At 39.4% G+C, this 17323-nt stretch overlaps 1 protein-coding gene across 8 annotated transcripts in view; it reads right to left on the minus strand.

Annotated features, from left to right (window-relative positions):
* Dpp6 (dipeptidyl peptidase like 6) overlaps positions 1-17323 on the minus strand; it is an 851974-nt gene that overhangs the window by 213234 nt on the left and 621417 nt on the right. For all 8 annotated transcript variants that reach the window (XM_033764445.1, XM_033764449.1, XM_033764448.1 and 5 more), the window contains one exon: positions 4182-4276. In XM_033764445.1, coding sequence (XP_033620336.1) covers positions 4182-4276 — 95 coding nt within the window. The remainder of the gene's footprint in view (positions 1-4181; positions 4277-17323) is intronic.

A 17323-nucleotide genomic window follows, 5' to 3' on the forward strand; every position in this document is an offset into this window, starting at 1 on the left:
TTTTTCTTTTTTTTTTTTTTTTTTTTTTTTTTTTTGTGGTACTGAGGATTGAACTCAGGACCTTGTTCTTACCAGGAAGGCATGGTAACATCAGCTTGTTCTTTTGCTAAGTGTCTTTTGACTACACAGAAGATTGCAGGTACAGCTTTTATATCTAGGTGGAAAGCTATCTAAGAGTAAGGTTGTGTGTCAATACTAATCCAGGCACCCCCTACCCAGCCTATGTGGCTGAGGCATCATTACGGTCCAGAGACAATACACATACAGGGAGACTTACAGTGCACCCCTAAACCCAAAGAAGGCAGGAAATGTGGGCCTAGGAAATGAACCTCGGCTTTATTTCTTTTCAGATCTTCTAAAGACATAGCATAAAATAATCCACTTATGTACCTTAAAAATTAAAAGGACAGCATATGAAATAATAATTAGAAAAAATAAGCAAAAGTACTGTATTTTCTGTACTATCTTATAATAAGAGAAGTAGAAAAAGACAAAGGAAGGAGACAGGAAAAATGAAAGAAAGAAGGAACCAAAAGAAAGAAAACGTCAGAGACATAGAAACAAATACTGAAATAGAGAGAAAATTTGCATCATGACTTTTTAGAAGTTCTTCCAAAAGTGTTCTGATGTCCCCCTTTTGGTCTCAGGCTGAAGGGGGCATAAACTTGGATTGGCCACTGCAGGAAAGTCAGAAGTGAGGTCCCTCTGGGGAAGGCAGCCCACATCCTATTTGATGGACAGCTGCCACCAGCACCAGCAAAGTTTTGTGATCCATGAGGGAAAGACTTGCTGCTGCCACATCTCCCTATTTGTCAAGACTTGCCAGAAATCTTGGTTCCACGTCTGTAAGAACCAGTCTTTGGCCAAAGCAAACATTTCAGTGAATGGCCCATGCTGCTGGTTCTACCTCCTGATGACAGACTCACATGAGGCTCTTTACCTGGTGGTTTGTGAAATCCAGATAGGTCAGGGATTGTCTGTGGCCATGTGGCTGTGTCACCCTCACTGTCCACTGTCACTGTTAATGTCACAACTGTGGGCCACACACAGGAAATTCTGTGCAGGGAGCTCAGGACAGCAAGGGCTGACATCCACCAGGTGCATGTCCTCCAGGGCTGGCCTCTCCCCAACTGTGTGAGCCTCCTGCACAGTCATGCCCTGGGCTCTGGAACAGAAGGGGAACAAGGCAATACCATGAGCTGCTGTCTCCTCCCTGATGTGAAACCCATCATATAGGGCAGAGCTGTCAGGAATGGGGTACTCGGCGGAAACTAACTAAATGAAACAGAAGGAGAAAAGGAATGAGTGGATGGGTATAGTTTTAAAATAGGTCCGGGGAGCTCAAGTTCTAAACTCAACAGATCCTGGAGTTCTCTGGTCAAGCAGGCAGATCTCAGGTTTCTGTCAGTGGTGGAATAGGGCTAATTACAGTTGTCTAATGATGCCCTTCTCTACAAGGAGTCTGAATTAATTAATATTCTGAGACTCAGACAAAAATTCAAATTCTATGTCTGATGACTATATAAATTCAAGGGCAAATATAAATTCCCCAAACAAAAATGCTTTTATTTAAATTTTAATCTAGCAATTAAGTAATTACCACAAATAAATTAGTGATTAAAACTAGACATAAAAAGCGAGAAAAACTTGACCTAAGCAGAACAACAGAATGCTTTTTTTATTTTTATTTTTATTTTTTTTTGGTACCAGGGATTGAACTCGGGTCCTTGCACTTGCAAGGCAGGCCACTAAACTCCTGAGCTAAATCCCTGGCCCCTACAGAATGCTTTTTTTAAAAAAAGATGTATTTTCTTTTCTAAACGTAACATTTTCAGGAATGGTCTATTGCTCTTACCTGTTCATCACTGGAAAAAAATCTAGTTTTTTGGAACATGAAAGTACATTTTTAAGAATATGACTGAAATTATCAAATACATGGCACTGAAACCGTAATCATGGAAATCACTATATTAGAAAATAATATGCAAAATTTTACCACCCAATAAGATTTGCATAGTTATTATTCATCCCTAGCCTTTTCAGTACACATAAGTGATGTCTGTCTTTGTTAACTGAAAGATGTGCTATTGTACTCTCCTGCTTATTGAATATAACATCATAAATACCTTTCATATTTCTAGAGCTTTCCTAGTTATTATTATAATGACTACAATGTTTCATCTGTATTTATTTACTCCTTTCATTTTCCTAGTTCCAGATATTTCATTATCACAAACAATGCTGCAACACTGTACTTTTAGATTGTTTACTTGTGACTAATTCTCTGGAGTGACTAAAAATTTATGATTATTTTTATTGTTCTGGAAATGTGTTGCCAAGTTGCTTTTTAAACACCTGGCATAATTTAACAGTACAGTGAATGACTGTATCAATCTTTGTTCCTACTTCCTGTCCCCAATAGTGTAATCAATACAGAGGACATATAAAGTCTGACCGACACACAGACCAATACAGGGATTTATTAGGAAACAGCCCTTTTAGATCAGCAGCACCATAAGTGGAGGTCAACCTGGAATTCTGTCTGTGGATATTCCGAGTTTCATCATATAAGAAGAGCTTGGATATTGGCATAATCTCCAAAGACAGTTCTCGCTAAGTAACTTTCAAGCAAAGGCTAAACACTTCACCCACAAACTATTGATTTTATAAGAAGGCTGTTCATATTCTGGGCTTCATTACTAAGTACTGTTGTGTGTCTAGCATCTTTCTGTGACTAAACCCACATCCTCCCAGGAAATGCCTGGAATGTTCTGACACTAAAATGTACTTTCAACTGAGCAACAGGCAGGTCATTGTCTCCTCTGCATTAATATTAGAAAAACATTTCTGCAGCTTTAGTATTTTTAAATGGGTTGAATCAGATTTTCTTAAGGGAGTAATTGTACCAATGGTGATTTTATAGGCAGAAACACAGGTATATTCAGTCACTCTGGGACTTACTTTACAGAATATGACTTAATTCAAAAAAGCAATAATTTGGGAGTGTGCTATCAATGGAGGCCTTCCTAATACCAGTGGATTACTCATAGAGCAGGGTCTGTGTAGTATTCAACTGCAGTACCTCCCCCACCCCACTTTTAAGAAAAGGTATCCTTACAACAAAAGAAAAGGAAATAAACATATGCAACTAGCCAGTTAAATGTCCTTTAGGAAGGAGGAGCAAGGTTTTAGGGTCCACAGATGGGATGGCACAAAGACGATGCCTTTTTTCTACAGGGATAGAGGTTCTGGCCCTGCCACCAAAGACCTGTGGGACACAGACACTCATCTGCCAGTGGGGCTCAGGACCTTCATCCATAAAACAAGAAGCTGAGTCTTTCTTCCTAAGTCTAACCCCACAACATAGGAGTCTATGATTTCTACATGTCTGAATGATGGCAGAGCTATTTTATGATTGTTCTCACTTAGAATTCCCAATCTGCTCCAGTTCTTTTTTTTTTTAACTTGGATTTAGTTTCTTCCTTTGAATTCCCCAGTGCGTCAGCCAAGAAAATAATCAACTCCTTGAAGTTGGACATTTATTTTTCTCCTAATACTGTGCATGAACATACTGTGAACAAAGAAAGTTAATTCTCTTTAAATTGGTTTTTGGTATAGAATCTCAGTCAATGTTTCTAATATCTTTAAACACGAGCCCACAATCTTAATGCCATTTAAATCTGAGGGTAAGTAAGTTTTCCCAGATGATAAAACAGTAGTGTCAGCTTGACTCTATTCTTATTTTAAAACATCAACATCACTTAATATATCTAGGCACACTCACAGGGTCTAAGTTAATACTTCCTATGCATAGGAGATTTTTAAAAAATTTGAAATAAGATTCAGAAAGTTCCCCTGAAATATTCTGTAGGCATTATTGCAATTGTTCTGTAAACATGTAAAAGTCTCAGGACTTTATCTATCAATTATATATGATATGCAACACTTGTTTCCGACACCTGCAGAGAAATTCCCAGACGCTGAGAGAAACAGTGCTTTCATCTTATTAAATTAGTGTGGTTTCAATTTCACATTATCTTCAGTAGCTCAGCCCATAGTATTACAAGTTTATTGCTTCTCCTTGCCTATACTAAAAGTCGAAACGCAAAGTCATTTTCTGCTTTATTGACTTGCAGGAGAAAAAATATGAAATTATCCTGGTCATTAGAGAGAGTACTTACAATTTTTTTGCCTTCTATTAACACTTCAGAAAAATTGCTCTCGACATTCCACACTATCACAGATCCGTTCCGTTCTCTGTAGATGAATTCTTTATCTACAAGAGAGGAGACAGAAAAGAAACAGGAGCCATCAAGGAACTGAGCTTGGCTTTTGATGGACACTTGTGTAGAATGGATTGAAGGGTTCTGGAAAAAAGATCTGCACTTTTCATCCATGGGTCCTTTAAACACGGCGATTCCATCTCTGCATCCTGTGGTCTCACGGGTTGCTTCTGTCTGGTTCTCACTACTCCACATCTGACATAATGCACAGCCCAGACATACACAAACCTTTGGACGTTGTGGGAATTTCTTGGGTGGGACACGCAGGGTGGACACTCAGAGCAGGTGAGGAAATGAGCTGCTGTAGAGCGCAAGGTGGATGGGAGGGAAGGGACTGGTGGCCTGCACCTGACATGTGGGGATGAGTCCATGCAGCACCTCAGCAGGAGGCAACCCCCAAACCCACAGCACCAGCTTTCATCTTGTCTACATGGTCCTTTGGCTACTCTTGGAGGATGCAACAATTTCTCTGATCTTTTCAATCTATCCATCATGTAGTTAGTGACCCTGGTCTTTTGTATATCAGCAATCAAGGTTTTAATTATCCCCTTGGAAATGAATACCTTATATACTAAATAGTAAGCAAATGAAAGGGAACACTTTCCGGAGGCTGGATTGTTGGTGGGAAGACGGACCCACCATGGGGACAGGAAAAACATCTTTCCAAGGAAGGTAGTGACATTTGGGTGGCAGAGTTGTTTCACACTAAATAGATGATGACTGAAAGACATGGTGCAGACTAGATTAAAAGTGAAGTTATTATAATTCAAGTATTCCTGGATTTTATTTGGGAAAACTAAAGCTTATTTACAGAGGAAGATTTTAATTATTTCTACAGTTCTAGGTTAATCCATTTTGTGCATTACTGTAAATTATGTGCAAAAGTTTAGTGCTAAACTTAGCAAGATACTTTCAGAGGAAATGGTTTTTATTTACTTTCTCGGTAATACTTTCATAAACAAAACAAGTAAGTCATGCATTTCTTTTCCTTCCCTTTTGCAAACAGCCAAGGGTCACCTGTTAAACCATTTCAGTAAAGCGAACTTTATGTTCCAAGTTTTAAAATTTATTTTTGGGAAAGCACTTGAAAATTGGTTTATCAGTTCCAGAGGAAAGTTGCAGAAAAGGGTATGACTTAATTCAATTACCACTCTGACTCCATTTGTTTAACAGGTTCGATTTTCTAAAAATCAAATCCTTGTAAGTGGATGAAGATTTACTACCACCAATTCCCCTAAGGAGTCACAATCTTTGCTTTAACCCACCCTTCATGGTATGAATCACCTAGAATAAAATGTTTTTCAAAAAGGTTTTATAATATTTGATCTACATATAATATGTTCATGTTACAAAGTGAAACCAATAAAACAACTTAAAAATTAGAACACAAGGTTTCTGCTCCATCTTTTCATTTTTCTTTTCCAACCTGTGGTCTCCCCTCTTGAATTTTTTTTCCTCACTGAGTTTATTGCTGCATTTTAGGAATACAGTACAGTTACATTCATTATTGGGATCTTGTACCTTTACATGACAGGTCTTGGTTCTCATTTTCCCCCTTATTACATATAATATGTTCATGTTACAAAGTGAAACCAATAAAACAACTTAAAAATTAGAACACAAGGTTTCTGCTCCATCTTTTCATTTTTCTTTTCCAACCTGTGGTCTCCCCTCTTGAATTTTTTTTCCTCACTGAGTTTATTGCTGCATTTTAGGAATACAGTACAGTTACATTCATTATTGGGATCTTGTACCTTTACATGACAGGTCTTGGTTCTCATTTTTTCCCCCTTATCCCTGCCCTCCCTTCACCCCCTCCTCACTCCCCTCTTGAATTTTCATCCCTAACTTTAATTATGTATCCTTAGGTAATGTGTTATTTAGTTTTATTTGTAGTGTGTGTGTGTGGTGGGGTGTGGTGCTGGGCATGGAAATCAGGACCTCACACATCTTAGACAATTTGTCTACCACTGCGCTACACCTCAGCCCCCTAGTTTTGTTTGAATTTGAGCACAACAATAATGGTCCTCAGCAATTCCCATAATATTTCTAAGATTAACTTCTATTATACTGTGCTCTCAGTTGTCACAGACATTTATTATTCCAGTATATGCATATCACAGTGGAAATCCATCACTGCTAACTTTGTAATTATTATTATAAATGTGCCTACTACGAAGATATTCCTTCACATCTTTCAGTACCAACATGGAAGTCTTTTCTCACATATATGTACAGAACTGGAAGTACCAAGTCCTGGGTTGCAAGAATGCATATGGCTATGGTGGTTTCACTGGCATCAACTGTGCATAAGATTTCTTAGAATTCACATCCTCAGCAAAAGCAGCCATTTCGTGTTTCTTAATTTATTTCAGTATAGTGGGTATTTTTCCAATTCAAATTTGTATCATCTTATTGTTAATGACTTTGAGTCTTTTTTTTCCCTCCTTTATTACCATTAATTTGTTGAAACCAGATCATTTCATCTTATGAAATTTTTTCTGCATTCTACATTCAGGTAGTCATTTCCTTGTGGTTTTATTTACTTATTTCAATTTTGATTAGTACATGATTGTGGTGCCTACTGATTACATTCATTTACAATTACATTCATGATTTTGAGTCTTATATGCTTATTTACCATTTTTATCACTTATTTTGTGAAATTCATGGCTTACATTTTTGCCTACTTTTTTTTTTCTATTGGACCATTTTTAATCTTATTGCTGTTTAGATTTTTAAACATCCTAAATGAAACGTACAATTCAAAATGGGTTTCTTTAGTTGACATTTTAATTTGCTTTATATAATGTTTTTATGTAGTCCAGACTTTTTAATCTTTGATGTGCTCCATTTGAGAAATCTTTTCCTCTCATAAGATCATATAAATAGTCTCCTGAATTTTCTTCTGACACAGTTTTGGTTTTCCCTTTCATTTAAAAATGAGGCTTAGTTCAATGGGAAATGACTAGTATATATGGTGTACAGCAAAGAACTAATTTCATCTGTTTATATGTGCAACTCTTTCTCCCAGGACAATTGGAGAGAAGTTCATTATTCTGTCAGTAACCAACAATATAGCCAAAACATTTGCATTTATAGGGTCTTATGATGCCTTTTATATTGGTACTGAGGAATGGGCTCACCCTCTTCAGTACCTCACTGTGAAATTAATACACTTTTATAATAGCTCTTACTACCTGGAAAAGTTCTCTGTCTTGGGAAAGGCTTGTCATTCCCTGAGATTTTGCTGTGCCTTATATACCTTAGATTCAGCCTAGGTTCCAGGGAATTCTGGGAAACTGACTGAGAGTACATTAAATGAAAAAGTCAGTTTGGATGAAATTTTGACACTTTCCCAACACTGAGTGTTCCTTTTGTGGAGGTGGTCTACCTTTTCATTTATTTAGGTAATACATTTTTATATTTTGTGGGGAAAAAAATACACAAGCAATCAACTATCTAGGAATGAATGTAACAAAAGGCGTGAAAGACCTGTCCATCCGCAGCTCTACAACATCCCCTCTACCCATGATCCTGGCAACAACAAGGGAAATTCTATAGCATGGTTGGCCTGGTCTCCTGAAATAGCAGTAGAAAAGAGAGGAGCTCCCTTAATAGGAACTTAACAGAAGCAATCAGGTATAATAGTGATCTTTAAGGGCATATAAGCTACAGTATTTTGAGAGTGAATGATGAAATGTGAATATGGCCTAGAAGTTCAGTATTTGCGAGTAGAATTTTAGGTATATATGATAATGTTCTTATGGATGTACGGAAGGACATACTTTGGAGATGCATGCCTTAGTATTCAGAAATGAAAGAAAATAATAGAATTTATATTTAAATATTTTCAACCAAAAAAATTGATGGGGATGCACAATGATAAAGGCATTGAAATCCACTGGTATTGGTGACGATCACGGTATCATTGTATTGGTAATACACAGGCTCACTGTACTGTCCTTTCTATTTTTCTTAACTTATTTTATTAAAAAAGGAGAAAATAGAACAACCCCGATCTCCAAAAGTGTACAACAGGGCCGATGGGCGGAAGAGCTCTGTGCACAGATGTGGCTTATGAGGGGTGACCACTTAGATCCCCTAGAGCTGCTCCCTGGTTGAGCAGGATGGGGATCCCCACGTGGAGGGTTTGAGGGCTTTGGGTGAGGGGAATCTGGAAAGACTGATAAGGAAGGAGGCTCTGAGACAGGAAGTAGCACATGAGCAGAGGTACAGGTAACTGCCCAGTGCTCAGTGCAACTGGAACAGGCAGCCGGAGACCCTAAGGTGGTAGACTGTGACTGAGGAAATGGGGTGCAGGGATTGCCGGGGCATTGTGGGAAGCCCTGGGGCAGAGCTACAGTTTATACTGTTTAGTCCCCAAGGAGACAGGGTGCTACAAAAAATTTAAAAAATAATGTTTGATGTGTTCTAGCTTTTCATGTTGGTGGTTTATATCACAAAACTTGTCCAAGGGAGGCAGCATTGGCTCAGGAGGTGCAATGGTTTCTGTCTGTCAAAGCAGCAAGCTTAGCTGGGTGTGGAGATACATGTCTGTAATCCCAGCACTCTGGGAGGCTGGTAGGCTACTCATACCTAGCCTGGGTAACTTAGCATTTTAGGGTGATGCTGTCTCAAAGTGAAAAATAAAAAAGGGCTGGAGATGTAGCTCAGTGTGAAGGCCCTGGGTCAAATCCCCAGCACAGATTAAAAAAAGAAAAAGCGGCAAGTTTTTCTAATTAGATTCCTTGATGTCAGAGCATGGAACACATGGAGCCAAGGTGGAGCAGGAAGACACCATGAGACCCAACCTCCTTTGTCCTGGGCACAGAGGTGGCCTAGTAGGACCAACATGAGACTTGTGTAATCTGTGGACTTCAGGTTATAGCACCACATGCCAGCATCTACTGCTCCTCTCTTGGTAACTACACAGCAGTGCTCCCAAGCTTATCCTGGTTTCTGGGTGGAAACTGCTTGGAAGTGACTACCTCTCAAAGATGACATTAGTGGCTGTGTATTTCATTTCATTTTCATCATAAGATCTGAGACTGCCTTAATCCCCCCCCCATTAGGTTCTTTCCGATGAATGGACTGCCAAAGAGCTTTTAAAAACTTTTAAGCTTCTATTATTCTTATGAAGGCTGATTTTTCTGCTTCTTAACAGAGTCATGATCACTTTTAGACAGAGCATGACATGACTTCTTACAAAGTGGGACCCTCTAATACTGGGAACCAGATTCCACACACATATGGGGTGGAAGAAAAAAAGATTTATCTGGAACTAGGATTTGCTTTTGTGAATTAGTTTTTATTTGAATCTACCATAAAAGAAATGTAGAGAACAGGTTTGCAGATGTTTAGATGGGTGAAGAAAAAGAAAAGATCAGCAAAGAATAAATGTTCTTTTATCCGAAGAATATATATTGTATTCTTAAAAAATGTGTATCTTCAGAGCCCTTCCTTAGTAACAAAGCAAAAGTACTTTGCTGATAACACATTTGAAGACCAGTTGTGATTCCTTTTCATAAAAATCTAAGATTCTCTGAAGGATCAATAAAGTGATTACCATAGAATGGTTCTATTTCTCAGGAAACCTCACTTCACTTCATTAACAAGTATTATGGAAGGTGTCAAAAGATTTGAAGACTTTGAAATATGTGGAAAGAGGTCACTGTCCATTTTCTTAGCACAGTATGATGAATCTTCTGGTGTTACTTCTGTGGTCTCGGTGGATTATGTGCCTGTGCCTGTTCCTGTCCAAGTCTCCGAGTTCCCCAGTGACTGTAACCTACAGGAAACTAAGGGCAATGTAGAGGATGTTCACCCACCCTGTCCAGCCCTACATCAGAGACTGGTTCCACAGAAAATTGATCTCACCACTCTAATCGCCCATTTGTATGCCTAATTCTTACTTCTACTGAGCTCATTAATTCATGAACTAAGTGAAATCTTTAACATGTTTATTTTATATTAATAAGTCTCTGAATTTTGTCCTTAAAAATTGTCCCTTAATAGAAGTGCAGTATGTGTTAAGAAATGGGTGGAATTTCACAGAGGAGCCATGAAAACAACCACAAAACTACTTAGAAAGTGATTTGGGTTACTAGTTTGTTTCAAAATGAACCAATTTACAGATTACTCATGTGGTTGCATGGAACACCAATTGTGATCACAACCAGTTGTTCTTCAGAAGTCATGACCTGTGCAATGGTCCATAAAATATGGTCTTGTGTCATTTCATTAGGAAATCAGTAACTGCATCTCCAAAAGGCTCTCCCTGCATGGGCCTTACTCTAGATGCTGGGGCACAGCTGATGCTGAGCTCTGAACACACTGGTCCCTTGGGAGTCTGTGACGAATGCTATGTTGTCACACAAATACAGAAGACACACCTTCGTCAATAGCCTAATTGTCAGCATCATTACAGGAAGGTGGCAGATGAGCAAAAAAAAAAAAAAAAAAAAAAAAAAAAAAAAACAATAAAAAAAAAAAAAAAAAAAAAAAAAAAGCCTCAGTTTTTTCTTCTTTTTAGTTCTGAGGCTTGAACCCAAAAGTGTTCACCCTAAATAGTGATCATGGAGCAAATTAGCAAATAAGTGTACCTAGAGGTCTGATTTAAATGACTGCCTTCCTGTCCTTTATCTATGCTTCCAGGATGACAAATCATCTTCTAGCAAAACCTAATATGCGAGCTGCAGGTCAGAATCGGCAGGAGGATTTCATTTGGAGGAAGTGATGAAAAGGACCAGGGCTAGGAGACAGGTTGTTGGAAAAAGCCTCATTAAGAATCTAGAAATTTGGCTTCTATTTTAGACTTTGCATAGGCTGGCTCTGCTACTCCTATAAAATAATATAAAAATATAAATTTTATAATAATATAAACTTTCTACAACAATGTCCTTAAAAGGACAGAGTATACTTTTTTCCTCTTTTTTTCCCTCCATATGCTAGCAAGAATGCTATTGGGATAAGTGGAGCTAGAATAACCACCCCGGACCTTTAGGTGATCTTGGACATGGATCATAAAAGCAAAATACACAGGACATAGATCCTATCTCCTGACTTTTATGTGAGAGAGAAATAACTGTGACAGGCAAATTTCTATCTTGCTTATGCCGGCACTATTTTTATCCTTCTGTTTCTCAGAGTTGAGCGAATTCTAATAAAGAGATATGATTCTACCCCGGCTCTAATTTCTGGCTTTGAGTCAGGGGAATTTGGTTGTAATCCTGTTGCTGCCAGTGTTTGTTAAGGCAGGATCCTGAGTTTATCAGTCTTTCATTTCCATAAGAAAATACCTTATTTTTCTGAAAGGGTTACAGGGCTGGTTCATTGAAATTAGCCATGTTGGAATATTGTAAGAGGAAAAAGAGGGAGGCCAGAGAGGAAGAGAAGGAGAAAAGAGAGGAGGATGAGAAAGAGAATTTTTTTTATGAATGGGAGATACTCACTGATGTGCATCAGCCTCAAAGCTCCGGACTGTATAGGGGCCACAGTGTGCCATGTTCTTCAGAGGAGACTGGCATGTGTGTCGCACACAAGATGTCAAAGGCAGGTCTCCCTCAGGGTGTGTGGCTGCCTGCATCTGTTTTAGGCAGAGCCTGAATCTGAATTTGACTGGTGCAGGCACTGTGTTAGGATCCCCACTGAGCTCCTATATACCCAGCTCCAGCTCCTGGGAGGGTTGAAAGATCACCAGGTGTATCATGACAACAAAACACTTCCGTCTATGGCTCTGGTTTGGACTCATGCCACTTTTCCTTCTGGCTCTGACCCAGAGGGCTCTGCTGGATTATTAATGTCCAGCCAATCAGGAGCCAGAACCAACCTTCCAAAAGGAGCAGGAAGATCAGACCATGGCTCTAAGTCCTGGGGAGGTGGTGTACCTTTCACACAAGAGTCCTTGCAGCATCATAGTTATTATAAGCAAGGAGGTCCTCACAGTTACTTCATAGGCAAGAGCAAATGCATGTCTGGTATGGATCCTTATTCAGGAGTTCTAGAACATTCCTGCCTTTCTTAGCTGTTCACTGTGCAAGTGCAGACATGTTCTTTGGCCTTTTGGTGACTAAATCTTCCCATCTAAAAACTGGGTTCTGAACATTTATTTTATATGACATGAGGGCAATGTTAACTTTCACTGCTACTCAGTGTCATGTGTTAAGGACTGCTGACCTGGCCCACAGAGGATGGCAGGGATAATTCCCAGTCCTCAGGGACATGGAAAGCCAAGAACTTCACAGTATGCCTTCCCTGTAGGACCTGATACAGCTGAAACCTACAGACCAAGTACTGAAGCAGTCTTTGCTTTCATTTGTTCCTAGTAAGACTATGAGATTTGTTACCTATACTAGACCACTTGGCAGTGCAAGGGGGATGATTTATTGCCACATAGACATGAACTAAGCATGGCTTGGCTTAGATGTGCTCAGGCAGAGCTAAAGTTGGTGGCAGGAACATGTGCTTATCTTTACCCAGACTTCTGGGCCAAAATCCCGCGTAGATGCGTGTGAAACAAGTGGGTGACTTCATTTGAATTGCCAGCACTGTGACTCACAACTGTACTCCATGCAAGCCTTCAAGAAAGGTTCTAGTTTAAGCAAAACAAATCAGCTCTCAAAAAAAGAGCAAATGGATCTGCATTGTAAGATGCATACAATAAGGCTAGGCTGATTGGGGTTCTATTATTATAGCCATCCAGAAAATCAATGCCAGGCATTTCAGGTCTCCTGAGATAAGACTTTCAGGAGACAGAAGTAGCATTGATCTTTATGGCACACCTACATCAGAGGCAGTTCAGTCCTAGGGCAGTAATGGTGCTGTCATGTCAGCTGACTGCTCCATTCTCATTCATTAGCACCACCTTTCTGAATGGCGGAACCTGAGAGTAAATGAGGTGGAAGGTTGTAACTTGCTGCAGAATATCTGTTTACTCTATTAGCAAATAGTTTAAATGCCTGAGCTACTGAGTTCCATTGGCTTCCTTTTCTCCTCTTCCAGTTGCTTTTGCATTTGCTTTACTACATATGACTGTGGGAATGCACACCTGTACCTATCACACACTAAACCAGAATGGTCAGTGGCCAGCTGGGTACAGTTTAAAAGGCAGACCATTTCTTTCCTACATCCCATGCCACGGAATTACAATGTGAAATTTCCTCCACCAAACATAATCATACCTTATCTATTCTACAGAGAGAAATAATGTCACTTAGATCGACATTAGTAACTTGTCCAAGTGTGTATCCACCTGCCAGACTGGTGCTGAATGTCTGACTTACGAACGATGTGCCAATCTACCCAATGCTGCCCCAGGTTTGCTCTCTTGATTCAGTTCATCACTAACTGTTGTCGAAGCTATGCCTGTGCAGATGCTATGCTGAGTATTCACCTGGTGCGGAGGTCACCAGAATCTCCTGTCCCCAGCAGGATGGCCGGACACACTGCCCTAGACTCTCCAATGACTGATAGACATGGGATGTGCTTGGCCCTCCTCCCCTTCAGTGGAATCTACCACAATTCCAACTTGGACCACCAAGGAAATTGCTCCTGTGGGCTCCTTTTGCATACCAGGAGCCCCGTTGCATACCTAACACCATCTCCACTGTCCTCCAGCCCTGGGAGAGCTTTCCTTTTCCAGGACACCTGCCCCGGGAGCCATTCCCCCTTGAAGGGAGAGCCTGTGCCCGGGTATCCTGCAACACACAAGTAGTAAATATTCCCAAAGTGTAACCAACAACAGTAAATTCTGGGTCTCAACAAGAGTTTGCCATTACCAGTGAAGACAATTTCACCCCCTTGTGACATGGTTTCTGATTTGAGATGCGTGATCTGAGAGTTCATCTGTGGGACAGAGTAACAGCTACTTTAGGCCTGACCTGGCTCAGCCCCTTCACTACCTTCTCCGGCACAGTTTCTTCTTCCACAAAAATCAAATAACTCTTGGTAGTGTCACTGAGGATGCAATCACTGCTCTTAACTTGTGATGCTCCTTTCTTTACCAAGGAGCAAAGAGCTTTGCCACTCAGAGAGAGGTTTGGAGCTGTGTTATTATGCCCAGAGCCACCAAGCAGAAAGAAAAAAGCTGCTGTAATTAGCAGTGACACCAATATGAAGAGCAACACTACAGCATGGTGTAAAGCACTTTATGTATCATTACACAGAGGAGGACAGAAGACACTGGCTCACCAGGAATAGAGAAAAATAATCATTTCTCAGATAGGGTTATCTGAGCCAATACAGAGTTCACCCAGCTGCTAGAAGGAAACTTTCTCAGGGGTTTTAAGCTTTTCTCATTCCCTGTGTGATCAAAGTTAACATCATTATGTCTGAACATCCACAAAAATTTGAAGAAAAATACACAATGCTTATAAATTAGTGCCATGGTTTTGGGAGAAAACACAACCTTCTGTCAATGACCTCCGTGGCTTCTAATCTTTATCATTCTTTAAGCAGACCAATTTTGCTAAAATGGATATGAGTTCCATAAAGAATCAAGGAAATGTTTATGGCAAAGGTCAACCTAGCTCATATTTAGAAGACTGTGTTGCATCAATAATTTAAATGTTTAGGACTAATTATAGTAAGAAAAAATATACTGCCAACAAATGTTTGAATTAATAAATTTCATGTTAAAATATAAAAGTCATTAATGTTTTGGCAAGGGTGTACAAAGGGTTAGGAAAATGCCAGGCCTGGTGGCATGGTCCTGTAATTCCAGCACTCTGGAAGGCTGACACAAAAGGATCACAAGTTTGAGCTTAATTGGTGCAACTTTACAACTTAGTGAGACACTATCTCAAAATAAAAAATAAAAAGGGATAGGGATGTAGTTTATGGTGAAGGCCCTGGGTTCAATCCCCAGGGCCAAAAATAGTAAAGTGGGCATTTTATGTGGTCAACAATTAAGTTCCTTTAGGATGTAACACACTTTCTAGGACATACATGTTTATTATGCTGTTTTGCTAATTATAAATGCTATTCCTGAAGATTATACCTTTTTTGGCAAGTAGAACCATGATTCCCTTTTCCAAGTCTTTAGCTTTACTTTTCAATGTAGGTTATAATTTCACTGACAAGTCAGCTGGTGTAAATTAGGAATTGAGCACTCAGTTACTAAATGAAATATCATCAGTGCCAACACCATGAGTTCCTTCACCTGCAGTGAGCTCACAGACCCCTGATTGTAGCTTTGCTAGGGAGGTGTGTGCAGACTAGCTTGGTTCCTACTATAAATGGTATGAGGAATACAGAGAGATATATTAGCTACTTTCTCCAAGATTTGAAGAACTGTCACAAACAATATTGCATCCATTCTAAACTGCTTTGAAGGAAATAACTGGACACAAGAATAGAAAATTCTAGAGATAAATTTTGGTTTGATATTATAAAGAACTCTTTAAGGATCATACCATTCAGATGCAGACTGGGTGCTGACTGGCCCTTACAGCCCTGCTTCTCCTTGGTGTCCGCTCATGGGAGTGGGTGATGCCACTGAAAGCCTCTTCTTAATTTATGCACATAAATTCCTATAAGATTCAGTTTTAAAATCACTTCCATAAAGTTTTCAAACATGAACACTTCTCTGTATGTGTTATCTTACGTTGATACTGATTTTATATTTTCTTGAACCTCTTTATTTCAGTATCCCTTCTAAATATTCTCTAGTTGCACCAACATTCACTTTAAAAAAATTTTTTCTGTCATTCCCTAAGTACCAAGAACCTCCTATCATTTAAAGTGCTTCTTACTGTGAAGGGCTTATGAGATAGGATTAAAAAACACAATGAATGCTTAAATTTTAAAAATTATTACAGAAAAATACACATTGCCATTAACCCTCCCCAAAATACTCTCCATACTTCAAACACATTGTTCATACCACTTTCTGAAGCAGTTCTGGAAGCCCTCTTTCAACAGTATCTTTAACTGTGCTGTCACGGCTGCCCTAATGTCCTGAATTGATTAAAAATGTTTATCTTTCATGGTCATGTCGACTTTGGGTAACAGCCAGAAGCCACACAGTGCCAGAGACAGTGAATAAGGTGGATGAGGACACAACATCATGTTTTATGAGCCTGCTTTTCTGTTGGATGGCATTCAGCAGTAGGACTCACCATGTGTGTATTATTTTATCACATCTCCTAAAACCTGTCACAAAAAAGGACTTCAGAACTGCTTCAGAAAGTGACAAGAATGATGAGATAAGTGTATTTGAAGTGGAGTATTCTGAAGAGGATTTATGGCAATGTGTCTTTTACTGTAATAATTGTTTTTTATCTAAACATTCACTAGATCACACCCTCTACAGCTGCCACTCAATACCTGAGCAGCCGTCAAAGAAAAAATTGCTTTGAAGATTGGCTAATAAATTTTGTTCACTCAGTGTTATGGCTTATATCTAGATGTTCCCCCAAAGCCTCATGTGGTCATATATGGAGCTCCTTGGAGGTGGCTAGATCTAGTGTGTATGATGCTGGGATTGATTCATATAATGTGAGGGTTAAGGGTGTCATACCCTGGGTGTGAGTGCTGTGGGTAGGCAGACTGGATAAAATATAAGGGACAGAAAAAAGGCTTGTTGCTTGCCGATGGTCATTTGTTTCCTTACTAGTTCATTGCTTTGTTGCCTTTCTGCTTTCTGCTTGCTATGATCTGTTTCTCCTCTGCAATGTCTGTCTACCATGCCACCTTGCTTTGAAGCCAGTCAATTATGAACTGAAACCTCTACAAACTATGAGCTGAAGTAGTTTCTTCCTTTAACTTTGAGTGTTGGATATTTTGTCACAGCAATGAGAAAAGTAAACAAGACACTTGGAAATCTATTTCTATATCTGCTGGAACAGACTCTAGCAAACTCAGGGTGGTCTAGGACTAAAAAATAAGGTCTAGTCTTTATGGGCTCTCAGAGAACTTTCTAGGAAATCTTCATCCTCCTACATGATAATTTATAACAACAGAAAAAGAAAACATGTAAATCTATATTCACTACCCTTCTAACTGAAAGGGCAGAAGGAAATGCTTACTGCAGCTTCACC

Source organism: Fukomys damarensis, unplaced genomic scaffold (assembly GCF_012274545.1).
Source record: "Fukomys damarensis isolate Sample0158 unplaced genomic scaffold, DMR_v1.0_HiC HiC_scaffold_16, whole genome shotgun sequence".
NCBI classification, from domain to species: domain Eukaryota; kingdom Metazoa; phylum Chordata; class Mammalia; order Rodentia; family Bathyergidae; genus Fukomys; species Fukomys damarensis.